The sequence below is a fragment of the Pristiophorus japonicus genome, unplaced genomic scaffold, assembly GCF_044704955.1.
Source record: "Pristiophorus japonicus isolate sPriJap1 unplaced genomic scaffold, sPriJap1.hap1 HAP1_SCAFFOLD_964, whole genome shotgun sequence".
Taxonomy (NCBI): Eukaryota; Metazoa; Chordata; class Chondrichthyes; family Pristiophoridae; genus Pristiophorus; species Pristiophorus japonicus.
In genome coordinates this window covers 116,698-144,204 of record NW_027254893.1, presented here as the reverse complement: position 1 = coordinate 144,204, position 27,507 = coordinate 116,698, and the positions used below count along the sequence as shown (strand labels likewise).

At 52.4% G+C, this 27,507-nt stretch overlaps 2 protein-coding genes across 3 annotated transcripts; one reads left to right on the top strand and one right to left on the bottom strand.

Annotated features, from left to right (window-relative positions):
• Positions 1-200: 200 nt before the first annotated feature.
• LOC139258412 (proteasome subunit beta type-5-like) lies at positions 201-3,206 on the top strand. Its single transcript, XM_070874765.1, has 2 exons — positions 201-491; positions 2,522-3,206. Exons 1-2 carry the CDS (start codon positions 296-298, stop codon positions 2,809-2,811), a joined length of 486 nt encoding a protein of 161 aa, XP_070730866.1. The 5' UTR covers positions 201-295; the 3' UTR covers positions 2,812-3,206.
• Positions 3,207-9,184: 5,978 nt separating this feature from the next.
• Positions 9,185-19,955, bottom strand: LOC139258411 (proteasome subunit beta type-5-like). Of its 2 annotated transcripts, none has more exons than XM_070874764.1 (3): positions 19,713-19,955; positions 18,056-18,362; positions 9,185-10,197 (listed from the first exon to the last, which is right to left on the bottom strand). In XM_070874764.1, the coding sequence occupies exons 1-3, from the start codon at positions 19,908-19,910 to the stop codon at positions 9,908-9,910; spliced, it is 795 nt and encodes a 264-aa protein (XP_070730865.1). In that variant the 5' UTR covers positions 19,911-19,955; the 3' UTR covers positions 9,185-9,907. The 2 variants fall into 2 exon arrangements, with proteins under 2 accessions (XP_070730865.1, XP_070730864.1); XM_070874763.1 differs by lacking the exon at positions 19,713-19,955 and adding an exon at positions 19,296-19,335.
• Positions 19,956-27,507: the final 7,552 nt, after the last annotated feature.

The window sequence follows — 27,507 nt, the reverse complement described above, 5'->3', positions numbered from 1 at the left end:
CTCTGACACTCTCTCTCTCTCTCTTCCCCCCCCCCCCCCCCCCCCCCCCCCCCCCACACTCTCGCTCTCTCTGTGACACTCACTCTCTCTCTCTCCCCCTCTCTGACACTCTCTCTCTCTCTCGCCCCCCCCCCCCCCACACTCTCGCTCTCTCTCTGACACTCTCTCTCTCTCTCCCCCGCAGTTTGACGACGGGGTAATCGTGGCGGTGGACTCTCGGGCCACGGCCGGCTCCTACGTGGCCTCGCAGACGGTGAAGAAGGTGATCGAGATCAACCCCTACCTCCTGGGCACCATGGCCGGAGGGGCGGCAGACTGCAGCTTCTGGGAACGGCTGCTCGCCCGGCAGTGCCGCATCTACCAGCTGAGGAACAAGGAGCGAATCTCGGTGGCTGCAGCCTCCAAACTGCTGGCCAACATGGTCTATCAGTACAAGGGCATGGGTCTGTCGATGGGCACCATGATCTGTGGCTGGGACAAGCGGGGCCCAGGTGAGCGATCGCCGGGGGTGGCGGGGAGGGAGCCGGGCACTGGCCGTCCGTGACATGTTGTACCTGCAAATATAAAACCAGAGCAAGAGTTTCTATAGGTATATAAAAAGGAAAAGAGTGGCTCAAGTAAATGTTGGTCCCTTCGAGGACGAGACCGGGGAATTAGTAATGGGGAACATGGAGATGGCAGAAACTCTGAGCAATTATTTTGTATCAGTCTTTACGGTACAGGACACTAACAATATCCCAACATTGGATAGTCAAGGGGCTACAGGGGAGAGGAAGTTAACACAATCGCAATCACGAAGGAGGTGGTACTCAGTAAGATAATGGGACTAAATGGGACTAAAGTTAGTTAAATCCTCTGGACCTGATGGCTTGCATCCTAGGGTCTTAAGAGAAGTAACAGCAGGGATAGTGGATGCATTGGTTGTAATGTACCAAAATTCCCTGGATTCTGGGGAGGGCCCAGCAGATTGGAAAACCGCAAATGTAACGCCCCTATTTAAAAAAGGAGGCAGACAGAAAGCAGGAAACTATAGAGCAGTTAGCCTAACATCTGTGGTTGGGAAAATGTTGGAGTCCATTATTAAAGAAGCAGTAGCAGGACATTTGGAAAAGCAAAATTCGGTCAGGCAGAGTCAGCATGGATTTATGAAAGGGAAGTCATGTTTGACAAATTTGCTGGAATTCTTTGAGGATGTAACGAACAGGGTGGATAAAGGGGAACCAGTGGATGTGGTGTATTTGGATTTCCAGAAGGCATTTGACAAGGTGCCACATAAAAGATTACTGCACAAGATAAAAGTTCACGGGGTTGGGGGTAATATATTAGCATGGATAGAGGATTGGCTAACGAACAGAGAACAGAGAGTCGGGATAAATGGGTCATTCTCGGGTTGGCAAACAGTAACTAGTGGGGGTGCCGCAGGGATCAGTGTTGGTACCCCAACTATTTACAATCTATATTAACGACTTGGAAGAAGGGACTGAGTGTAACGTAGCCAAGTTTGCTGACGATACAAAGATGGGAGGAAAAGCAATGTGTGAGGAGGACACAAAAAAATCTGCAAAAGGACCTAGACAGACTCAGTGAGTGGGCAAAAATTTGGCAGATGGAGTATAATGTTGGACAGTGTGAGGTCATGCACTTTGACACAAAAAAATAAAAGAACAAGTTATTATTTAAATGGAGAAAGATTGCAAAGTGCCGCAGTACAGCGGGACCTGGGGGTTACTTGTGCATGAAACACAAAAGGTTAGTCTGCAGGTACAGCAAGTGATCAGGAAGGCCAATTGTATCTTGGCCTTTATTGCAAAGGGGATGGAGTATAAAAGCAGGGAAGTCTTGCTCCAGTTATACAGGGTATTGGTGAGGCCACACCTGGAGTACTGCGTGCAGTTTTGGTCTCCGTATTTACGAAAGGATATACTTGCTTTGGAGGCAGTTCAGAGAAGGTTCACTCGGTTGATTCCGGAGATGAGGGGGTTGACTTATGAGGAAAGGTTGAGGAGGTTGGGCCTCTACTCATTGGAGTTCAGAAGAATGAGAGGTGATCTTATCGAAACGTATAAGATTATGAGGGGGCTCGACAAGGTGGATGCAGAGAGGATGTTCCCACTGATGGGGGAGACTAGAACTAGGGGGCATGGTCTCAGAATAAGGGGCCGCCCATTTAGAACTGAGATGAGGAGGAATTTCTTCTCTCGGAGGGTTATAAATCTGTGGAATTCTCTGCCCCAGAGAGCTGTGGAGGCTGGGTCATTGAATATATTTAAGGCGGAGATAGACAGATTTTTGAGCGATAAGGGAGTGAAGGGTTATGGGGAGCGGGCGGGGAAGTGGAGCTGAGTCCATGATCGGATCAGCCATGATTGTATTAAATGGTGGAGCAGGCTCGAGGGGCCGAATGGCCGACTCCTGCTCCTATTCCTTATGATCTTATTTAGATTTTCAGAAGGGGTACAGATGTGCCGTAGTGTTTCTCTAACCCACCTCCCCCTTGTTCTGTCTCTCTCTCTCTCTCTAGGCCTGTATTACGTGGACAGCGAGGGGAACCGTGTGTCGGGGGAGGTGTTCTCGGTGGGCTCGGGGTCCGTCTACGCCTACGGGGTGCTGGACCGCGGCTTCCGTCACGACATGCCCGCCGAGGAGGCCTACGAGCTGGCCAAGCAGGCCATCTACCACGCCACCTACCGGGACGCCTACTCTGGCGGAATAGCCAGCCTGTACCACGTCAAGGAGAGCGGCTGGGTGAAGGTCTGCAGCGAGGACGTCTCGGACCTGCACACGCTGTACAAGGACGGGGGGTGCGCCTAGCCTGGGTGGGCCCTGGGCCAGAGGGGTCTAGCGGGCCCCGGGAGGTGGGATGGGAGCTAAAGCGGTTTCAGTCATGGACGAGGGTGCCTATCGACCTTCTGGGGCGATATCTCTTTCCCCCCCCCCCCACCAACAGATCGAAGCTCTTCCCTCAGAACTGCGCCGCCTCCACAGTCAAATAGCCCCCCCCCCCCCCCAATCTGGGCTGCTGCGAAATAATTGAGGGGCTGACTGTATTTCGGTGGGTGGGGGGGGGGGGGGGGGAAATGTGCGGCCCCCATTTTGACCCCCCCCCCCGACCATTTTACCATTGTTCCCTCGCACGTTGCCCCATCGTTATAACACTATACTTTTGTGATCTTGTATAGAATTACAATAAAGTTTTTTCGATTTAACTCTGTGTGCGTGCATATCTCGGTTGAAATTATGAGATTAAACTTCAACACCGAGCCGCACAAGGAGAAGTTAGGGCAGGCAACCAAAAGCTGGGTCAAAGAGGTAGGTTTTAAGAAACGTCTTAAAGGAGGAAAGAGAGGCGGAGAGGTTTAGGGAGGGAGTTCCAGAGCTTGGGGCCCAGGCAACAGAAGGCACGGCCACCAATGGTGGAGCGATTATAGTCAGGGATGGTCAGGAAGGCAGAATTAGAGGAGCGCAGAGATAAGAACATAAGAAATAGGAGCCATACGGCTCCTCGAGCCTGCACCGCCATTCAATACGATCACAGCTGATCTGATCATGGACTCAGCTCCAATTCCCTGCCCGCTACCCGTAACCCCTTATCCACTTATCGTTCAAGAAACTCGATCTCTGTCAGGATCTTGGAGGATTGTGGGGCTGGAGGAGATTACAGAGATGGGGAGGGGTGTAGGGGCTGGAGGAGATTACAGAGATGGGGAGGGGTGTAGGGGCTGGAGGAGATTACAGAGATGGGGAGGGGTGTAGGGGCTGGAGGAGATTACAGAGATGGGGAGGGGTGTAGGGGCTGGAGGAGGTTACAGAGATAGGGAGGGGTGTAGGGGCTGGAGGAGGTTACAGAGATAGGGAGGGATTTGTAAACAAGGATGAGAATTTTGAAATCGAGGCGTTGATTAACCGGGAGCCAATGCAAGTCAGTGAGCACAGGGGGTGATGGGTGAGTGGGACTGGGTGCAAGTTAGGACACGGGGCAGTGAGCACAGGGGGTGATGGGTGAGTGGGACTGGGTGTGAGTTAGGACACGGGGCAGTGAGCACAGGGGGTGATGGGTGAGCGGGACTCGGTGCGAGTTAGGACATGGGGCAGTGAGCACAGGGGGTGATGGGTGAGTGGGACTGGGTGTGAGTTAGGACACGGGGTCAGTGAGCACAGGGGGTGATGGGTGAACGGGACGTGGTGTGAGTTAGGACACAGGGCAGTGAGCACAGGGGGTGATGGGTGAGCGGGACTCGGTGCGAGTTAGGACACGGGGGCAGCGAGCACAGGGGGTGATGGGTGAGCGGGACTCGGTGCGAGTTAGGACATGGGGCAGTGAGCACAGGGGGTGATGGGTGAGTGGGACTCGGTGTGAGTTAGGACACGGGGACAGTGAGCACAGGGGGTGATGGGTGAGTGGGACTGGGTGCGAGTTAGGACACGGGGCAGTGAGCACAGGGGGTGATGGGTGAGTGGGACTGGGTGTGAGTTAGGACACGGGGACAGTGAGCACAGGGGGTGATGGGTGAACGGGACATGGTGTGAGTTAGGACATGGGGCAGTGAGCACGGGGTGATGGGTGAGCGGGATTCGGTACGAGTTAGGATACGGGGCAGTCGAGTTTTGGATCACCTCTAGTTTACTTCGGGTAGAATGTGGGAGGCCAGCCAGGAGTGCGTTGGAATAGTCAAGTCTGGAGGTAACAAAGGCACGGATGAGGGCTTCAGCAGTGGAAGAACTTATAAGTAAATCACCCCGAACCTCAACAACATAAAATGAAACCAATCTCCGATTTAAAATGATTAATCGACTCCAAGAATCTTGCCGGTTGTGGGTTCAAGTCCCACTCCAGAGACTTGAGCACAAAAATCTAGGCTGACACTTCAGTGCAGTACTGAGGGAGTGCTGCACTGTCAGAGGGGCAGAACTGAGGGAGAGCCGCACTGTCGGAGGGGCAGTACTGAGGGAGCCCCGCACTGTCGGAGGGGCAGTACAGAGGGAGTGCTGCACTGTCAGAGGGGCAGTACAGAGGGAGTGCTGCAATGAAGGAGCCCCGCACTGTCGGAGGGGCAGTACTGAGGGAGCGCCGCACTGTCCGAGGGACAGTACTGAGGGAGTGCTGCCCCGTGTCCTAACTCACACCCAGTCCCACTCACCCATCACCCCCTGTGCTCACTGCCCCGTGTCCTAACTCACACCCAGTCCCACTCACCCATCACCCCCTGTGCTCACTGCCCCGTGTCCTAACTCGCACCCAGTCCCGCTCACCCATCACCCCCTGTGCTCACTGCCCCGTGTCCTAACTCGCACCCAGTCCCGCTCACCCATCACCCCCTGTGCTCGCTGACCTACATTGGCTCCCGGTTAAGCCACGCCTCGATTTCAAAATTGTCATCTTCGTGTTCAAATCCCTCCATGGCCCTCGCCCCTCCCTATCTCTGTAACCCCCTCCAGCCCCTACACCCCTCCCTATCTGTGACCTCCTCCAGCCCCACAACCCCGCCCCCCTGAGATATCTGCGCTCCTCTAAATCTGACCATCCCTGATTATAATCGCTCCACCATCGATGCCCGTGCCTTCTGTTGCCTGGGTCCCAAGCTCTGGAACTCCCTCCCTAAACCTCTCCGCCTCTCTACCTCTCTCTCTCCTCCTTCAAGACGCTCCTTGGAACCTGCCTCGCTGACCAAGCTTTTGGTCTCCTGAGCTAATTTACGTGGCTCGGTGTCATATTTTTGTCTCATACTATTCCTGTGTAGCGCCTGGGGAAGTTTCACGACATTAAAGGCGCTATATTGTTGTTGAGGGGTGATTTACTTATTACAAGTTACAATCATACGAACGTTGACCGACAGGTAAAGACCCTCTGGTCCATCGACCCTGTCCTACACCATTGCGCTCATCATCATCATCATAGGCAGTCCCTCGGACTTGCTTCCACTCCTGAAGTGAGTTCTTTGGTGGCTGAACAGCCCAATACGAGAGCCACAGTCCCTGTCACAGGTGGGACAGACAGTGGTTGAGGGAAGGGGAGGGTGGGACTGGTTTGCCGCACGCTCCTTCTGCTGCCTGCGCTTGCTTTCTGCACGCTCTCGGCGACGAGACTCGAGGTGCTCAGCGCCCTCCCGGATGCACTTCCTCCACTGAGGGCGGGACTGGTCTTTGGGCCCAGGGACTCCCAGGTGTCGGTGGGGGATGTTGCACTTTATCAGGGAGGCTTTGAGGGTGGTCCCTTGTAACGTTTCCTCTGGCCCACCTGGGGCTCGCTTGCCGTGAAGGAGTTCCGAGTAGAGCGCTTGCTTTGGGGAGTCTCGTGTCTGGGGGGCCATGCGGACAATGTGGCCCTGCCCAGCGGAGCTGGTCGAGTGTGTGGTCAGTGCTTCGATGCTGGAGATGTTGGGCCTGGTCGAGGACGCTAACGTTGGTGCGTCTGTCCTCCCGGGGGATTTGTAGGATCTTGCGGAGACAGCGTTGGTGGTATTTCTCCAGCGACTTGAGGTGTCTACTGTACATGGTCCATGTCTCTGAGCCATACAGGAGGGCGGGTATTACTACAGCCCTGTAGACCATGAGCTCGGTGGTGGATTTGAGGGCCTGGTCTTCGAACACTCTCTTCCTCAGGCGGCCGAAGACTGCACTGGCGCACTGGAGGCGGTGTTGGATCTCCGCATCCATATCTACCTTTGTTGACATACTGTGTGTATCACAACATATACACTCTCCACTCCACCCCGAACCAAGCGATCTCCTGGGAGAGGCAGAAAAAGAGATTAAAAACCCAGGCCAATTTGGGTGGGTGGGGGAAATCTGAGAAATTCCTCTCCGACCTGTCTCGGCGATCGAAACTCGTCCAGGAGATCACTCTGGCCATTAAATTCCCTGCAGTACTTGCCCGTCTGTAAGAGTTAATCTCCGCCGTAGCCAGTAACACATCCAGCCCTCGCTTGAAGGAATTCACTGAGTCTGCATAGAAACATAGAAAATAGGTGCAGGAGTAGGCCATTCGGCCCTTCGAGCCTGCACCACCATTCAATAAGATCATGGCTGATCATTCCCTCAGTACCCCATTCCTGCTTTCTCTCCATACCCCTTGATCCCTTTAGCCGTAAGGGCCACATCTAACTCCCTCTTGAATATATCTAACGAACTGGCCTCAACAACTCTCTGTGGTAGAGAATTCCACAGGTTCACAATTCTCTGAGTGAAGAAGTTTCTCCTCATCTCGGTCCTAAATGGCTTACCCCTTATCCTTAGACTGTGTCCCCTGGTTCTGGACATCCCCAACATCGGGAACATTCTTCCTGCATCTAACCTGTCTAAACCCATCAGAATTTTATATGTTTCTATGAGATGTCCTCTCATTCTTCTAAACTCCAGTGAATATAAACCCAGTCGATCCAGTCTTTCTTCATATGTCAGTCCTGCCATCCCGGGAATCAGTCTGGTGAACCTTCACTGTACTCCCTCAATAGCAAGAATGTCCTTCCTCAGATTAGGAGACCAAAACTGAACACAATATTCCAGGTGTGGCCTCACCAAGGCCCTGTACAACTGCAGTAAGACCTCCCTGCTCCTATACTCAAATCCCATCGCTATGAAGGCCAACATACCATTTGCCTTCTTCAGCGCCTGCTGTACCTGCATGCCAACTTTCAATGACTGATGTACCATGACACCCAGGTCTCGTTGCACCTCCCCTTTTCCTAATCTGTCACCATTCAGATACTAATCCGTCCTTCTGTTTTTGCCATCAAAGTGGATAACCTCACATTTGTCTACATTATATTGCACCTGCCATGCATTTGCCCACTCACCTAACCTGTCCAAGTCACCCTGCAGCCTCTTGGCATCCTCCTCACAGCTCACACCACCACCCAGCTTAGTGTCATCTGTAAACTTGGAGATATTACATTTAATTCCTTCATCTAAATCATTGATGTATATTGTAAAGAGCTGGGGTCCCAGCACTGAGCCCTGCGGCACCCCACTAGTCACTGCCTGCCATTCTGAAAAGGACCCGTTTATCCCGACTCTCTGCTTCCTGTCTGCCAACCAGTTCTCTATCCACGTCAGTACATTACCCCCAATACCATGTACTTTAATTTTACACACTAATCTCTTGTGTGGGACCTTGTCAAAAGCCTTTTGAAAGTCCAAATACACCACACCCACTGGTTCTCCCTTGTCCACTCTACTAGATACATCCTCAAAAAACTCAAAGATTTGTCAAGCATGATTTTTCTTTCATAAATCCATGTTGACTTGGACCGATCCTGTCACTGCTTTCCAAATGCGCTGCTATTTCATCTTTAATAATTGATTCCAACATTTTCCCCACTACCGATGTCAGGCTAACCGGTCTTATAATTCCGTTTTCTCTCTCCCTCCTTTCTTATATAGCTACCCTCCAATCCACAGGAACTGATCCAGAGTCTATAGATTGTCGGAAAATGACCACCAATGCATCCACTATTTCTAGGGCCACTTCCTTAAGCACTCTGGGATGCAGACTATCAGGCCCTGGGGATTTATTGGCCTTCAGTCTCATCCATTTCCCTAACACAATTTCCGGACTAATAAGGATTTCCCTCAGTTCCTCCTTCTCACTAGACCCTCGGTCCCCGGGTATTTCCGGGAGGTTATTCGTGTCTTCCTTCGTGAAGACAGAACCAATGTATTTGTTCAATTGATCTGCCATTTCTTTCTTCCCCATTATAAATTCACCTGATTCGGACTGCAAGGGGACCTATAATAGGCACCATAGGCAGTCCCCCGAAGTAAGGATGACTTGCTTCCACGACGGGTGTTTCTGGGTCCCGAACTACATCCTGAAGGGTGGAAGATGCCTGTGGGTGGGTTTGTTTTAACGTGGGGTGACCGTTGCACACCAGCCACCACACGGGGCTTGGCAGAGCGAGGGCCTTGGTCCAGTGGCGAGGATTAACCAGGACGAACTGGAGACCAGCTCTGCTGCACGGACCTAGTGCCCGCACATATCGCACTTCCCTCGACAAACCCTCGCCGCTCCTTCACCCTGACCTCGCTGCTCTCCTGCTGTACCTGGCCGCACTGCAGTCAGCCGTCGCACTCCTGCAGCAGCACGCGCTACTCCCTGCAGTGGTATTCCTCCGCACGCTGCTCCCTCTAATGGCCCCGGCCTGCTGATGGTGAGAGAGAGACACACACACACACACACACACACACATAAATCAAACAAACTTTATTGTAATTTCAAACAAGGTCACAAAACTACAACGCGCGAGGGGACGATGGTAAAATGAGTTCAGAAGGGGGTCAAAATGGACACCGCACCCCCACAGAAACACAGTCAGCCTCTCAAGCAGGCCGCCTTTGCTCCCAAGCCCCTTCCTTGGATCCTCCCCCCACACACATCATCAAAAGTCGGGCCCACAGGAGGGCAATAATAGTTTCCAATTCCCCTCCAAGCAGACACACGCATACAAACATCCCCCTCACCTGTCGAATAGCTCCGAGCTCAGGGAGGGGGGAGGGGGGGGGGGGGGGGCGTGCTGGGAAAGGACCGAGTCCCTCCCTCACTCTCCCCATGGTCGAATAGCTTGAGGGGGAGGGGGTAAGGACCGAGACCCTCCCCTGGTTGAATAACTCGGGGGGGGGGGGTTTCGAGAAACCGAGCAGCACACCCCTGCACTGACCCCGCCCGCACTCTGCCACGCAGGCCCAGATGGAGGGCTATTTGACTGTGGAGGCGGCATGGTTCTGAGGGTAGAGCTTTGGTTTGTGGGGGGGGGGGGGGCTGTGGGGCATTGGTGCAGAAGGTCAATAGGCAATAGAAACGCAACAGCCGCTTCTGGCGACCTTCACCCGTGACTGAAACCCCTTTACCTCCCCGGCCCCCCCCCCCCACCTCAAGGCCCGCTAGACCCCTCTGGCCCAGGGCCCACCCAGGCTAGGCGCACCCCCCGTCCTTGTACAGCGTGTGCAGGTCCGAGACGTCCTCGCTGCAGACCTTCACCCAGCCGCTCTCCTTGACGTGGTACAGGCTGGCTATTCCGCCAGAGTAGGCGTCGCGGTAGGTGGCGTGGTAGATGGCCTGCTTGGCCAGCTCGTAGGCCTCCTCGGCGGGCATGTCGTGACGGAAGCCGCGGTCCAGCACCCCGTAGGCGTAGACGGACCCCGAGCCCACCGAGAACACCTCCCCCGACACACGGTTCCCCTCGCTGTCCACGTAATACAGGCCTAGAGAGAGAGAGAGAGAGAGAGAGAGAACAAGGGGGAGGTGGGTTAGAGAAACACAACGGCACATCTGTACCCCTTCTGAAAATCTAAATAAGATCATAAGAAATAGGAGCAGGAGTCGGCCATTCGGCCCCTCGAGCCTGCTCCGCCATTTAATACGATCATGGCTGATCCGATCATGGACTCAGCTCCACTTCCCCGCCCGCTCCCCATAACCCTTCACTCCCTTATCGCTCAAAAATCTGTCTATCTCCACCTTAAATATATTCAATGACCCAGCCTCCACAGCTCTCTGGGGCAGAGAATTCCACAGATTTACAACCCTCAGAGAAGAAATTCCTCCTCATCTCAGTTTTAAATGGGCGGCCCCTTATTCTAAGACCATGCCCCCTAGTTCTAGTCTCCCCCATCAGTGGGAACATCCTCTCTGCATCCACCTTGTCGAGCCCCCTCATAATCTGATACGTTTCCATAAGATCACCTCTCATTCTTCTGAATTCCAATGAGTAGAGGCCCAACCTCCTCAACCTTTCCTCATAAGTCAACCCCCTCATCTCCGGAATCAACCGAGTGAATCATCTCTGAACTGCCTCCAAAGCAAGTGTATCCTTCCGTAAATACGGAAACCAAAACTGCACGCAGTACTCCAGGTGTGGCCTCACCAATACCCTGTATAACTGTAGCAAGACTTCCCTGCTTTTATACTCCATCCCCTTTGCAATAAAGGTCAAGATTCCATTGGCCTTCCTGATCACTTGCTGTACCTGCAGACTATCCTTTTGTGTTTCATGCACAAGGACCCCCAGGTCCCGCTGTACTGCGGCACTTTGCAATCTTTCTCCATTTAAATAATAACTTGCTCTTTTGATTTTTTTCTGCCAAAGTCTTGTCCTCTAAGGGACCAACATTTACTTTAGCCACTCTTTTCCTTTTTATAAACCTATAGAAACTCTTGCTACCTGTTTTTATATTTCGTGCTAGTTTACTTTCATAGACTATCTTCCCTTTCTTAATCATTTTTTTTAGTAATTTTTTGCTGGCTTTTAAAAGTTTCCCAATCTTCTGTCCTCCCACTAGTTTTGGCCACTTTGTATGTCCCTGTTTTTAATTGGATACCGTCCTTTATTTCTTTAGTGAGCCACGGATGGCTATCTTTTCTCTCACACCCTTTCCTCCTCACTGGAATATTTTTTTCTTGAGAGTTGTGAAATATCCCCTTAAATGTACACCACTGTTCATCAACCGTCCTACACTTTAATCTATTTTCCCAGTCCACTTTACCCAACTCTGCCCTGATACCTTCGTAGTCTCCTTTATTTAAGCTTAGTACGCTGGTTAGAGATCCAACTCTCTCACCCTCCATCTGAATTTGAAATTCAACCATGGTAAGATCACTCATTCCAAGAGGATCCTTTACTCGGAGATTGTTTATTAATCCTGTCTCATTACACAGGACCAGATCTAAGATAGCCTGCCCCCTGGTTGGTTCCGTTACATACTGTTCAAGGAACCCGTCCCTTATGCACTCTTCCTCAAGGCTACCCTGACCAATTTGATTTGTCCAATCAAAATGGAGGTTAAAATCACCCATGTTCCCTTTTTACAAGCCCCCACTATTTCCTGGTTTATGCTCCGTCCAACACAGTTGCTACTGTTCGGGGGCCTATGGACTACGCCCACCAGTGACTTTTTCCCCGTATTATTCCTTATCTCCACCCAAACTGTTTCAACATCCTGATCATTTGAGCCAATATCATTTCTCACAATTGCAGTGATTCATAGAAACATTGACAATAGGAGCAGGAGTAGGCCATTCGGCCCTTCGAGTCTGCACCACCATTCAATAGGATCATGGCTGATCCTCTATCTCAACACCATATTCCCGCTTTTTCCCCATATCCCTTGATGCCTTTTGTGTCTAGAAATCTATCTATCTCCCTCTTAAATATATTCAGTGACTTGGCCCCCACAGCCTTCTGTGGTAGAGAATTCCACAGGTTCACCACCCTCTGAGTGAAAACATTTCTCCTCATCTCGCTCCTAAATTTCCTCCCCCGTATCCTGAGACTGTGACCCCTTGTTCTAGACTTCCCAGCCCCGGGGGAAACATCCTCTCCGCATCCAGTCTGTCCAACCCCGTCAGAATTTTATACCTTTCAATGAGATCCCCCCCTCATTCTTCTAAACTCCAGTGAATACAGGCCCAGTCGACCCAATCTCTCCTCTAATTAACTAATTTACTGGAATTCTTTGAGGATATAACGAGCATGGTGGATAGAGGTGTACCGATGGATGTGGTGTATTTAGATTTCCAAAAGGAATTCGATAAGGTGCCACACAAAAGGTTACTGCAGAAGATAAAGGTACGCGTAGTCAGTGGAAATGTATTAGCATGGTTCGAGAATTGGCTGGCTAACAGAAAGCAGAGAGTCGGGATAAATGGGTCCTTTTCCGGTTGGAAATCGGTGGTTAGTGGTGTGCCACAGGGATCGGTGCTGGGACCACAACTGTTTACAATATACATAGATGACCTGGAAGAGGGGACAGAGTGTAGTGTAACAAAATTTGCAGATGGCACAAAGATTAGTGGGAAAGCGGGTTGTGTAGAGGACACAGAGAGGCTGCAAAGAGATTTAGATAGGTTAAGCGAATGGGCTAAGGTTTGGCAGATGGAATACAATGTCGGAAAATGTGAGGTCATCCACCTTGGGGAAAAAAGCAGCAAAAGGGAATATTATTTGAATGGGGAGAAATTACAACATGCTGCGGTGCAGAGGGACCTGGGGGTCCTTGTGTATGAAACTCTTTGAGTCATGAATCCCAAAAAGTTAGTTTGCAGGTGCAGCAGGTAATCAGGAAGGCGAATGGAATGTTGGCCTTCATTGCGAGAGGGATGGAGTACAAAAGCAGGGAGGTCCTGCTGCAACTGTACAGGGTATTGGTGAGGCCGCACCTGGAGTACTGCGTGCAGTTTTGGTCACCTTACTTAAGGAAGGATATACTGGCTTTGGAGGGAGTACAGAGACGATTCACTCGGCTGATTCCGGAGATGAGGGGGTTACCTTATGATGATAGATTGAGTAGACTGGGTCTTTAGTTGTTGGAGTTCAGAAGGATGAGGGGTGATCTTATAGAAACATTTAAAATAATGAAAGGGATAGACAAGATAGAGGCAGAGAGGTTGTTTCCACTGGTTGGGGAGACTAGAACTAGGGGACACAGCCTCAAAATACGGGGGAGCCAATTTAAAACCGAGTTGAGAAGGAATTTCTTCTCCCAGAGGGTTGTGAATCTGTGGAATTCTCTGCCCAAGGAAGCAGTCGAGGTTATCTCATTGAATGTATTCAAGTCACAGATAGATAGATTTTTAACCAATAAGGGAATTGAGGGTTACGGGGAGCGGGCGGGTAAGTGGAGCTGAGTCCACGGCCAGATCAGCCATGATCTTGTTGAATGGCGGAGCAGGCTCGAGGGGCTAGATGGCCTACTCCTGTTCCTAATTCTTATGTTAACTCATCTATTTTGTTACGAATGCTACATGTAGACAAAGTGCCTTTAAATTTGTTTTTTTAACCCTTTTTTCCTGCTTTGTTTCCTTTCTCCTTCAAACTTATTTTCGCTTTCTAATTCCAGCTTTATTCCCCTCCCTACTGAATCTATTTTCAGGTTCCCATCCCCCTGCCAAGCTAGTTTAAACCCTCCCCAACAGCACTAGCAAACCCCACCCCCCCCCTGCGAGGATATTGGTCCCGGCTCTGTTGAGGTGCAAACCGTCCGGCCTGTACAGGTCCCAGCTCCCCCAGAAGCGGTCCCAATGCCTCAGGAAACGAAAGCCCTCCCTCCTGCCCCATCTCTCCAGCCCCGTATTCATCTGCTCTATCCTGCTGTTTCTGTGCTCACCAGCTCGTGGCACCGGGAGTAATCCGGAGATTACTACCTTTTGAGGTCCTGCTTTTTAGTCTCTCTCCTTGCTCCCTAAACTCTGCCTGCAGGATCTCATCCCTCTTCCTACCCATGTCATTGGTCCCGATATGAACCATGACCTCTGGCTGTTCACCCTCTCCACCCAGAAAGGCCAACACGCTTTCTTGATTGCTTGCTGTACCTGCAGGTTAACTTTCGGTGATTGGTGTACAAGGGCAGCCAGGGCCCTCTGAACACCAGCATTTCCCAATCTCTCACCATTTAAACAATACCCTGCTTTTCTAGTTTTCCTACCAAAGTGGATAACGTCACATTTCTCCACGGTTATATCCCATTTGCCACGTTCTTGCCCACTCACTTGGCCTTGTGCGAGAGCGAAAAACCTTAATGAGGGGTAAAGTACTTCGGTGTAATTAAAATAAAGACTGAGAGGAAGGTTTCAAATGCGTTCATGGTAGAATAGCTGCAGTCGGCAGAAACACCAAGGTCAGAGAAATTCTCTTGGGAGATAAGGACACCCCCGGAAGATTTATGTAAGACAGCTCACAGAAATAATGAGAAGAGGCCACGCGACATTACAGCCGCAGGAGATAACAGGGACACAAAGCCTCTTTTAAATAGAGGGTAGCCATATGTCGGCCAAGGACATGAGTCTGAGAATTAGCCTGGGAAGACGGTCCCAGAAATGTAACACATAAACTGTAGGGGGCTATTCCCTACGGCCAAAGGGATCAAGGGGTGTGGCGAGAAAGCAGGAAAGGGGTACTGAGGTGAATGATCAGCCCTGATCTTATTGAATGGCGGTGCAGGCTCGAAGGGCCGAATGGCCTGCTCCTGCACCTATTTTCTATGTTGCAACAGTCGTCAGAACCGAATGTACCAATGGAATCATTAGAAATGACTGTAACCAATAAAATTAATGTAACTGTACCACCCAATAAAATTGCTGTAACCTGTGTTAACCAATGGAATACTTTCCTGTGTAGTTCCACCATTTTGACTGTATCTCAACTATATAAAAATGCAATTACACAGCTTGTCCTGAGAGATCGGTGTGGAGAGCTCTCAGTAATGGTACTGATGAGGCCGAATCTCCCTTGATTAATCAGGTTTTAATAAACATCTCTTTTCTCTATAAAAGACCTTTCGTGTGAGTGTTATGTTTTTAATACTCCACAACACCTGTCGATAGCCCCCTTGAAGTCTCTTTGCATCCTCCTCACAACTCACATTCCCACCGAGCTTTGTATCATCAGCAAACTTGGTTATATTGCACTTGGTCCCCTCATCCAAATCATTGATTATAGACTGTGAATATCTGGGGCCTAAGCACCGATCCTTGCGGCACCCCACTAGTCACAGCCTGCCAACCCGAAAATGTACCGTTTATTCCTACTCTCTGTTTTCTGACCATGAACCAATCCTCAATCCGAGCCCTAATTTTGGTCAATAGCCTCTTGTGTGGCATTTTATCGAATACCTTCTGAAAATCTAAATACACCACATCCACTGGTTCCCCCTGGATCTATCCTGCTCATTACAACTTCAAAAAACTAACAGGTTTGTCAAACATGATTTCCCTTTCATAAATCCACGTTGACTGCCCAATCCTATTAGTATTTTCTAAGTGCCTTGTTACGAGAGACCTGATAGATTCTAGCATTTTCCCGGCGACTGATGTCAGGCTAACTGATCTGTAGATCCCTGCTTTCTCTCTCCCTCCTTTCTTAAATAGCGGGGTTACGTTAGCGACCTTCCAATCTATGGAATTTTGGAAGATGACAACCAATAACAAGACTTGGATTTATATAGCGCCATTCACGACCATCGGACGTCGCAAAGCGCTTCACAGCCAATGAAGTACTTTTGGAGTGTGGTCACTGGTGTGATGTTACCAGGGGACCTGGATGTCCCTGTACACGGAACACTGAAAGTTAACATAAGAACAAGGAACAGGAGTCGGCCATTCGGCCCCTCGAGCCTGCTCCGCCATTTAATACGATCATGGCTGATCTGATCATGGACTCAGCTCCACTTCCCCGCCCACTCCCCATAACCCTTCACTCCCTTATCGCTCAAAAATCTGTCTATCTCCACCTTAAATATATTCAATGACCCAGCCTCCACAGCTCTCTGGGGCAGAGAATTCCACAGATTTACAACCCTCTGAGAGAAGAAATTCCTCCTCATCTCAGTTTTAAATGGGCGGCCCCTTATTCTAAGACCATGCCCCCTAGTTCTAGTCTCCCCCATCAGTGGAAACATCCTCTCTGCATCCACCTTGTCGAGCCCCCTCATAATCTTATACGTTTCGATAAGATCACCTCTCATTCTTCTGAACTCCAATGAGTAGAGGCCCAACCTCCTCAACCTTTCCTCATAAGTCAACCCCCTCATCCCCGGAATCAACCGAGTGAACCTTCTCTGAACTGCCTCCAAAGCAAGTATATCCTTTCGTAAATACGGAGACCAAAACTGCACGCAGTACTCCAGGTGTGGCCTCACCAATAATGGTATAACATGACTTCCCCTTCATAAATCCATGCTGACTCTGCCTGACTGAATTATGTTTCTCCAAATGTCCTGCTACTGCTTCTTTAATAATGGACTCCAACATTTTCCCAACCACAGATGTTAGGCTAACTGCTCTATAGTTTCCTGCTTTTTGTCTGCCTCCTTTTTTAAATAGGGGCGTTACATTTGCAGTTTTCCAATCTGCTGGGACCTCACCAGAATCCAGGGAATTTTGGTAAATTACAACCAATGCATCCACAATCCCTGCTGTTACTTCTCAAGACCCGAGGATGCAAGCCATCAGGTCCAGGGGATTTATCTGCCTTTAGTCCCATTATCTTACTGAGTACCACCTCCTTAGTGATTGTGTTAAGTTCCTCCCCCCAAAAGCCCCTTGACTATCTACTATCGGGATATTGTTAGTATCCTTTACCGTAAAGACTGATACAAAATGTGGATATATGTGCGGTTATCCACTTTGGCGGCAAAAACACGAAGGCAGATTATCTGAATGGCGGCAGATTAGGGAAAGGGGAGGTGCAACGAGACCTGGGTGTCATGGTACATCAGTCATTGAAAGTTGACATGCAGGTACAGCAGGCGGTGAAGAAGGTAAATGGTATGTTGGCCTTCATAGCGAGAGGATTTGAGTATAGGAGCAGGGAGGTCTTACTGCAGTTGTACAGGGCCTTGGTGAGGCCTCACCTGGAATATTGTGTTCAGTTTTGGTCTCCTAATCTGAGGAAGGACGTTCTTGCTATTGAGGGAGTGCAGCGAAGGTTCACCAGACTGATTCCTAGGATGGCAGGACTGACATATGAAGACTGGATCGACTAGGTTTATATTCACTGGAGTTTAGAAGGATGAGAGGGGATCTCATAGAAACATATAAAATCCTGACGGGACTGGACAGGTTAGATGCAGGAAGAATGTTCCCGATGTTGGGGAAGTCCAGAACCAGGGGACACAGTCTAAGGATAAGGGATAAGCCATTTAGGACCGAGATGAGGAGAAACTTCTTCACTCAGAGAGTTGTTAACCTGTTGAATTCTCTACCACAGAGAGTTGTTGAGGCCAGTTCGTTGGATATATTCAAGAGGGAGTTAGATATGGCCCTTACGGCTAAAGGGATCAAGGGGTATGGAGAGAAAGCGGGTACTGAGGTAAATGACCAGGCTCGAAGGACCGACTGGGCCACCCCTGCACCTATTTTCTATTTGTTCAGAGTTTCTGCCATCTCCATGTTTCCCATTACTAATTCCCCGGTCTCGTCCTCGAAGGGACCAACATTTACTTGAGCCACTCTTTTCCTTTTTATATACCTATAGAAACTCTTGCTCTGGTTTTATATTTGCAGGTACAGTATGTCACGGACGGCCAGTGCCCGGCTCCCTCCCCGCCACCCCCGGCGATCGCTCACCTGGGCCCCGCTTGTCCCAGCCACAGATCATGGTGCCCATCGACAGACCCATGCCCTTGTACTGATAGACCATGTTGGCCAGCAGTTTGGAGGCTGCAGCCACCGAGATTCGCTCCTTGTTCCTCAGCTGGTAGATGCGGCACTGCCGGGCGAGCAGCCGTTCCCAGAAGCTGCAGTCTGCCGCCCCTCCGGCCATGGTGCCCAGGAGGTAGGGGTTGATCTCGATCACCTTCTTCACCGTCTGCGAGGCCACGTAGGAGCCGGCCGTGGCCCGAGAGTCCACCGCCACGATTACCCCGTCGTCAAACTGCGGGGGGAGAGAGAGAGAGAGTGTCAGAGAGAGAGCGAGAGTGTGGGGGGGGGGGGGAGCGAGAGAGAGAGAGAGAGTGTCAGAGAGGGGGAGAGAGAGAGAGAGTGTCAGAGAGAGAGCGAGAGTGTGGGGGGGGGGGGAAGAGAGAGAGAGAGAGAGTGTCAGAGAGGGGGAGAGAGAGAGTGAGTGTCACAGAGAGCGAGAGTGTGGGGGAGGGGGGGAGAGAGAGAGAGAGTGTCAGAGAGAGAGCGAGAGTGTGGGGGGGGGGGGGGAGCGAGAGAGAGAGAGAGTGTCAGAGAGGGGGAGAGAGAGAGAGTGAGTGTCAGAGAGGGGGAGAGAGAGAGAGTGAGTGAGTGCGTCAGGGTCTGGGTTCCCACACACTCGCTCAATCACCATTCCTCCGTCGCCCTCTCTCTCATTCCCTCCCTCCGCCACTCACACACTCCCTCCCTCCGTCTGTCTCCCCACCCCCATGGGCCCCCTCCCAGTACCCCCATGGGCCCCCTCCCAGTATCCCCCCCCACGGACCCCCCATTACCCGCAGACCCAGGGTGCTGGTACCCCCCCCAGAGTTGGGAACCCCCCGCGGACACCCTAGTATGCCCCGGGCTCACGGCCCCCACCCCCATTACCTGCAGGCCCAGGGTGGTGGTTCCCCCCAGGGTGGTGGACACCCCCCGTACCCCAGGGATAGGAGAACCACTCCCCTGGGATGCCCTAGTACCCTCCGGGGTTGGGGACCCCATCCCATGCAGACCCCCCCAGGGTCGCAGACCCAGATTACATTCAGGCCCAGGGTGCTGGTCCTCCCAGAGTCAGGAACCCTCCCGCGGACGCCCTAGTACGCCCCGGGGTCCGGACCCCCCACGTGCGGACCCACATTACCCGCAGGTCAGGGTCGCGGACCCCCCCGGTGCGGACCCACATTACCCGCAGGCCCAGGGTGGTGGTACCCCCGGGGTCGCGGACCCCCCCGGTGCGGACCCACATTACCCGCAGGCCCGGGGTGGTGGTACCCCAGGGGTCGCGGACCCCCCCGGTGCGGACCCACATTACCCGCAGGCCCGGGGTGGTGGTACCCCAGGGGTCGCGGACCCCCCGGTGCGGACCCACATTACCCGCAGGCCCGGGGTCGCGGACCCCCCCGGTGCGGACCCACATTACCCGCAGGCCCGGGGTCGCGGACCCCCCCGGTGCGGACCCACATTACCCGCAGGCCCGGGGTCGCGGACCCCCCCGGTGCGGACCCACATTACCCGCTGGCCCGGGGTCGCGGACCCCCCGGTGCGGACCCACATTACCCGCAGGCCCGGGGTCGCGGACCCCCCCGGTGCGGACCCACATTACCCGCAGGCCCAGGGTGGTGGTCCCATGCAGGAGGCGGAGACCCTCGGGGAGCGGTCCGGGTTGGGTGCAGGGCGGCGGGAGGCTCAGGCCGAGGCTTAGCCCCGGGCCCAGGCCGGGGATGAGGGGCAGCCCCAGGCCCCGAGACCCCGGGAACAGGCCGCCGGGCCCGCCGCCGAACACAGCATCCGCCAGCGCCATCGCTTCGTCACTGTCCGTCCGTCACACCGCGTCACAGGGGGGGGCGGGGCCGGGACAGCGCCTCCCAGGAGGGCGGAGTCAGAGTCACGTCAGAGGAGGCGGAGTCCGTTTGCTTCACAGAGCCGGGGATTGGACAGGGCGCGTTGTAGGGGGCGGAGTCGGGGTGCGTCACAAGTGAGGTGGAGTCAGTGTGCGTCACAGAGCCGGCTATTGGGCCGCGTCACGGGGTGAGGTGAGGAAGGGGGGCGGAGTTAATGTGCGTCACAGGGCTGCTCGACTGCACAGGGCGCGTTACAGGAGCGGAGCCAGAGTGCGTCACGGGAGGGGTGGAGTCAGCGTGCGTCACAGGAGGGGTGGAGTCAGGGTGCCGTCACTGAGCCGGGGATTGGACACCGTGCGTCACGGGGACGGGGGGGGGGGGGGAGAGGGCGGGGCCGGGGCTGACGTTTTTTAAATGAGCCCCACGTGGGGCGGTGAGTGACGCGCGCCGGATTTAAAAAGCAACGGCCGGTCAAAGCGGGCGCGAGAATAGAACCGCGAGGGGGCGGGGCGGGGCGGGGGAAACAGGGAGCTGATTGGCGGAGAGCGCGGTGTCAGCCAATCAGAGAGCGGGGCGGGCCGCGGTTACCCCGGCAACAACAAACAACAACAACAACAAGAAGCTGGCCGGCCGCCCCTGGGAATGGAGGAAGACTGTCTCCCGGCTCCTGAAGTGAGGCCGGAGCGGGAGCGGGAGCGGGAGCGCGAAGGGGAACAGTTCCAGCCCTGTGTGAGGGCGCCGGGCCGGGTGAGCAGCTGAATATCCGGCGCTAAAGAAGCCGGCTTTCGGAGCGCCCTGAGAGAGAGGCCTCCCCCCGGGGGCGGGGGGGGGGGGGTGTGTCCTGTACCTGTGTACAACTCCCCGGGGCAATGTGTGCTACTCAAACCCGACTGACCCCGGGCCTTCAGTGTCACCCCCGAGTGAGGCACAGGCCCCGGGGGGAACCCCGGGCTCCACCAGTTGCACCCTCCAGTGGTGCCAGCAGGGTACATGCACACGGTGCGCACCCGACTGACCGTCCATCAGGTAACAGGCAACCACCCAGTGACTGCAGCGAGAGTATATCCACAGTCTGCACAGACATCACTCCCCTCCCCTCCCCTCCCTCCTCCCTCCACCCCCCTCCCTCCCCCTCCCCCTCCCCTACCACCTCTTCCCTCCCCCTCCCCCTCCCCTCCCCCTCCCCCCTCCACGTCCCGTTTGGGGAACTCGTTGGTTCTGACCTTTCGCTCCCGGACATGGCCGAGGTAGTGACCGGGTCTGGGGACTGCGCCGTCTCCACCCAGGGGGTGGACAACGGCGGCCGACTGCGCGTATTAGCGCTGTTTTCGTTTCCAGGTCCGTGACGAATAATGCCATCGGGTGCCTTCAGTGTGGGATAGACCTGGGGCCGGGTATCAGGGTCAGTGCCTTCACCCTCCTGAGGTCACTGGCCTATAACTTGTGGGATAGACCTGGGGCAGGGTATCAGGATCAGTGCCTTCACCCTCCTGAGGTCACTGACCTATAACTTGTGGGATAGACCTGGGGCAGGGTATCAGGATCAGTGCCTTCACCCTCCTGAGGTCACTGGCCTATAACTTGTGGGGACACCTGGGGCAGGGTATCAGGATCAGTGCCTTCACCCTCCTGAGGTCACTGACCTATAACTTGTGGGGACACCTGGGGCAGGGTATCAGGATCAGTGCCTTCACCCTCCTGAGGTCACTGACCTATAACTTGTGGGATAGACCTGGGGCAGGGTATCAGGATCAGTGTCTTCACCCTCCTGAGGTCGCTGATCTATAACTTGTGGGATAGACCTGGGGCAGGGTATCAGGATCAGTGTCTTCACCCTCCTGAGGTCACTGACCTATAACTTGTGGGGACACCTGGGGCAGGGTATCAGGATCAGTGTCTTCACCCTCCTGAGGTCGCTGATCTATAACTTGTGGGATAGACCTGGGGCAGGGTATCAGGATCAGTGTCTTCACCCTCCTGAGGTCACTGACCTATAACTTGTGGGATAGACCTGGGGCAGAGTATCAGGATCAGTGTCTTCACCCTCCTGAGGTCACTGACCTATAACTTGTGGGATAGACCTGGGGCCGGGTATCAGGATCAGCGCCTTCACCCTCCTGAGGTCACTGACCTATTACTTGTGGGGACACCTGGGGCCGGGTATCAGGATCAGTGTCTTCACCCTCCTGAGGTCACTGACCTATTACTTGTGGGATAGACCTGGGGCCGGGTATCAGGATCAGTGCCTTCACCCTCCTGAGGTCACTGGCCTATAACTTGTGGGATAGACCTGGGGCTGGGTATCAGGATCAGCGCCTTCACCCTCCTGAGGTCACTGACCTATTACTTGTGGGATAGACCTGGGGCAGGGTATCAGGATCAGTGCCTTCACCCTCCTGAGGTCACTGACCTATAACTTGTGGGGACACCTGGGGCAGGGTATCAGGATCAGTGCCTTCACCCTCCTGAGGTCACTGACCTATAACGTGGGGACACCTGGGGCAGGGTATCAGGATCAGTGCCTTCACCCTCCTGAGGTCACTGGCCTATAACTTGTGGGATAGACCTGGGGCTGGGTATCAGGATCAGCGCCTTCACCCTCCTGAGGTCACTGACCTATTACTTGTGGGATAGACCTGGGGCAGGGTATCAGGATCAGTGCCTTCACCCTCCTGAGGTCACTGACCTATAACTTGTGGGGACACCTGGGGCAGGGTATCAGGATCAGTGCCTTCACCCTCCTGAGGTCACTGACCTATAACGTGGGGACACCTGGGGCAGGGTATCAGGATCAGTGCCTTCACCCTCCTGAGGTCACTGACCTATAACTTGTGGGATAGACCTGGGGCAGGGTATCAGGATCAGCGCCTTCACCCTCCTGAGGTCACTGACCTATTACTTGTGGGATAGACCTGGGGCAGGGTATCAGGATCAGTGCCTTCACCCTCCTGAGGTCACTGACCTATAACGTGGGGACACCTGGGGCAGGGTATCAGGATCAGTGCCTTCACCCTCCCGAATTCACTCGCTTGCTACTTTTGGGGACACTCTATTCCCAACATCTCGCAACAACATTTTGTTCTTTACATTCTTAATGGGTTGGTTACATTGATTGCCAAACATACAATGTCTCTTTAAGTTCAGTTGGTTGCAGGTCTCCTTTAAGAGAACCCTGCCACACCACGCTGCCCCTCGCTGCAGCAGGGACGCCATCTTGCCTCTGTCCTTGAGGTCGACTGCCTTGATCCTTCTCTCCCGCGATTCTGCCACAAAAGCTGGAAGAGTGCCTGTGAATTCGATCTTCCTTCCCAGCAGTCCTGCCACTGGAGCCGGGAAGATACTTTTAGGTCGTTCCGGTCGGATCATTGCCACGCAGTCGTGATGGACGGTCTGTGCCTCAGGTGCTGCGCTGGTCTGTTCTCTGGTGCCTGGCCCTTTTTTGCTGTGCTCTGAGCACGCGGGACATCCATTGCTGGAGTGAAGAGGTCTTCCCATTTCCACTGGATCTTCCCCATCCACCTTCTTCCGAGTAGCGTTGGACCATCAGCTGCAACAATCCACAGAGGTAACTTGTGCACCACGCCATTATGGATTACACTTACATCTGCACTACCGAGGACTGGGATCAGCTCCTTGGTGTAGGTGTGCAACTTTTCCTGTAGTGGAACCAGCTCGGGTCGTTTTTGTTCCATAGCCTCTCAAAAGCATCCTGGCTCATCACTGACTGGCTCGCTCTGGTGTCCACTTCCATGAAGACTGGAACATTGTTTATCTCGACTTCCATCTTCACTGGAGGACAATCGGTGGTGCAGGTATACACTCCATACACTTCTTCTTGGGGCTGAGCTGCCTCTCTGGCCAAATCATCATACTCCCCGCTGGATTCAAAGTCATCTACCGACTCCTCTACTAAATGGTGAGTCGTATTTCTTTTACACGTACGCTGGAGGTGGCCCTTCGTGTTACAGGCTTTGCACACGTACTCAGCAAACCGACACTGGTGAGCCCTATGGTTTCCTCCGCAACGTCAGCATGGTGCTACTCAATTAGCACCCCTCGGCGGACTCTTGAGTTCTGGAACCCTGAGGTCTGTGCTCTCTGCCCTGGGCAGAGCCACGTTCTACAGTCTTGCCTGTGAAAGGCACCATTCTGTGTCCAGTACTTGCCGGGTTTGAGTTTGCTTGGTGCTGCAGGTCGAGGTCATGAACGCCTGACTGATGCTGATGGCCTTCTGCAGGTTGACTGTGGTGTCGGCAGACAATAGCTGGTGAAGGAGGCCCCCGTGGCCAATTCCTATAATGGAGATGTCTCGCAATGCTTCGTTGGGGGAGCGTGTCGAAATCACACGGTGCCACAAGTCTCCTGAGGTCGGCAGCATATTTTGCAATCTCCTGACCCTCAGGTCTGCGGTGAGTGTAGAATCTGGGTCTGGCCGTGAGGAGGCTCTCTTTTGGTTTTAGTTGGTCGCGAATTAGTTCAGTCGGCTCATCGTATGTCTTATCCTTGGCCTTCGTGGGTGCCAGCAAGTTCCTAACGAGGCAGTGGACCTCGGGCCTACAACTAGTCCGCAGTATAGCCTTGCACTTCTCCGCCGATGTGTCCATCTCCCTGCCAGGTCGTTTGCCACGAAATATTGCTCGAGCTTTTCCGTGAAGGCATCCCACTCATCACCCTCTGTGAAGTCTTTAAGTGTGCCAAAGGTAGCCATTATCACGTGAAAGTCCATATTCTCGTCGCCAGTTATTATGTCTGTCATGTACTTATGAATGACTCCACAAGGCAATGTGTTGGGTACTCAAACTGTAGTGACCGTTGTCCTTTATTTGTAACTCTAGAGCGAGGCAGCCGCATGGTGGCTCTCCTTTTATACAGCCCCTGTGTCCAGGGCAGGAAGCCCCGATCTCCACCAGTTGCACCCTCTAGTGGTGCCAGCACGTACATACACAGTGTAAATGGTAGAATTCTTTATTAAGATGGAGAGGGACAGTGTTACTTTAGAGACTAGGGTCTTGAGCTTATGAAAAGGTAACTTCGACGTGAATTGACTAGGATAGACTGGAAAATGGTACTTAAAGGGTTGACAGTGGACAGGCAATGGCAGACATTTATAGATTACATGGATGAACTTCAACAATTGTACATCTCTGTCTGAAGTAAAAATAAAACAGGGAAGGTGGCTCAACCGTGGCTAACAAGGGAAATTAAGGATAGTGTTAAATCCAAGGAAGAGGCATATAAATTGGCCAGAAAAAGCAGCAAACCTGAGGACTGGGAGAAATTTAGAATTCAGCAGAGGAGGACAAAGGGTTTAATTAGGAGGGGGAAAATAGAGTATGAGAGGAAGCTTGCAGGGAACATCAAAAATGACTGCAAAAGCTTCTATAGATATGTGAAGAGAAAAAGATTAGTGAAGACCAACGTAGGTCCTTTGCAGTCAGAATCAGGTGTGTTTATAATGGGGAACAAAGAAATGGCAGACTAATTGAACAAATACTTTGGATCTGTCTTCACTAAGGAAGACACAAATAACCGACTGGAAATACTCGGGATTCAAGGGTCTAGCGAAAAGAAGGAACTGAAGGAAATCATTATTAGTCAGAAAATTGTGTTAGGGAAATTGATGGGATTGAAGGCCGATAAATCCCCAGGGCCTGATAGTCTGCATCCCAGAGTACTTAAGGAAGTAGCCCTAGAAATAGTGGATGCATTGGTGATCATTTTCCAACATTCCATTGACTCTGGATCAGTTCCTATGGACTGGAGGGTAGCTAATGCAACGCCACTTTTTAAAAAAAGGAGAGAGAAAACAGGGAATTATAGACCGGTTAGCCTGACATCAGTAGTGGGGAAAATGTTGGAATCAATTATTAAAGATGAAACAGCAGCGCATTTGGAAAGCAGCGACAGGATCGGTCCAAGTCAGCATGGATTTATGAAAGGGAAATCATGCTCGACAAATCTTCTGGAATTTTTTGAGGAGAGTGGACAAGGGAGAACCAGTGGATGTGGTGTATTTGGACTTTCAAAAGGCTTTTGACAAGGTCCCACACAAGAGATTGGTGTGCAAAATCAAAGCACATGGTATTGGGGGTAATACACTGATGTGGATAGAGAACTGGTTGGCAGACAGGAAGCAGAGAGTCGGGATAAACGGGTCCTTTTCAGAATGACAGGCAGTGACTAGTAGGGTGCCGCAGGGCTCAGTGCTGGGACCCCAGCTATTTACAATATACATTAATGATTTAGATGAAGGAATTAAATGTAATGTCTCCAAGTTTGCAGATGTCACTAAGCTGGGTGGCGGTGTGAGCTGTGAGGAGGATGCTAAGAGGCTGCAGGGTGACTTGGACAGGTTAGGTGAGTGGGCAAATGCATGGCAGATGCAGTATAATGTGGATAAATGTGAGGTTATCCACTTTGGTGGCAAAAACAGAAAGGCAGAATATTATCTGAATGGTGACAGATTAGGAAAAGGGGAGGTGCAACGAGACCTGGGTGTCATGGTACATCAGTCATTGAAAATTGGCATGCAGGTACAGCAGGCGGTGAAGGCGGCAAATGGCCTGTTGGCCTTCATAGCGAGGGGATTTGAGTATAGGAGCAGGGAGGTGTTGCTACAGTTGTACAGGGCCTTGGGGAGGCCACGCCTGGAATATTGTGTTCAGTTTTGGTCTCCTAATCTGAGGAATGACATTCTTGCTATTGAGGGAGTGCAGTGAAGGTTCACCAGACTGATTCCCGGGATGGCAGGACTGACATATGAGGAGAGACTGGATCAACTGGGCTTGTATCCACTGGAATTTAGAAGAATGAGAGGGGTTCTCCTCGAAACTTATAAAGTTCTGACAGGATTGGACAGGTTAGATGCAGGAAGAATGTTCCTGATGTTGGGGAAGTCCAGAACCAGGGGTCACAGTCTAAGGATAAGGGGTAAGCCATTTAGGACCGAGATGAGGAGAAACTTCTTCACTCAGAGAGTGGTGAACCTGTGGAATTTTCGACTGCAGAAAGTTGTTGAGGCCATTTCGTTGCATATATTCAAAAGGGAGTTAGATGTGGCCCTTATGGTTAAAGACATCAAGGGATCATTGAGTGTGAAGCCCTTTGTAACGTCCAGTGGTCATGAAAGGCGCTATAGAAATTTTTTCCCAGGGTAAAGCAATTGGCCCTTGAACCCTCTTGTTCTTAAATCGATGAGCTCTCTTTACAAACCAGTGGAAAGTGCTGATGGAAATGTCGCTCCTTAAATAATTGAAGGGGAAAAAACTGCAGGGCAGTGGCGGGATGAAGGAGTGGGATTGATCGGATCTGTTCGACCAAAAAGTCGGCACGGACACGATGGGCCAAATGGCCTCCTCCTGTGCTATATGATTCTGAAAGCAGAGATTGTTTCTGCTATATATGTAAACCTGTAAATACCCTGTCTAACCACCAGAGGGCTCATCCCACGGAGCCCCAAGGGATCCCACGGAGCCCCAAGGGATCCCACAAACCAAATGTCCGAACCTGCAGTTCCTCTCGTACTGAGCAGCATTAGTATTGCAACAACACATCAGT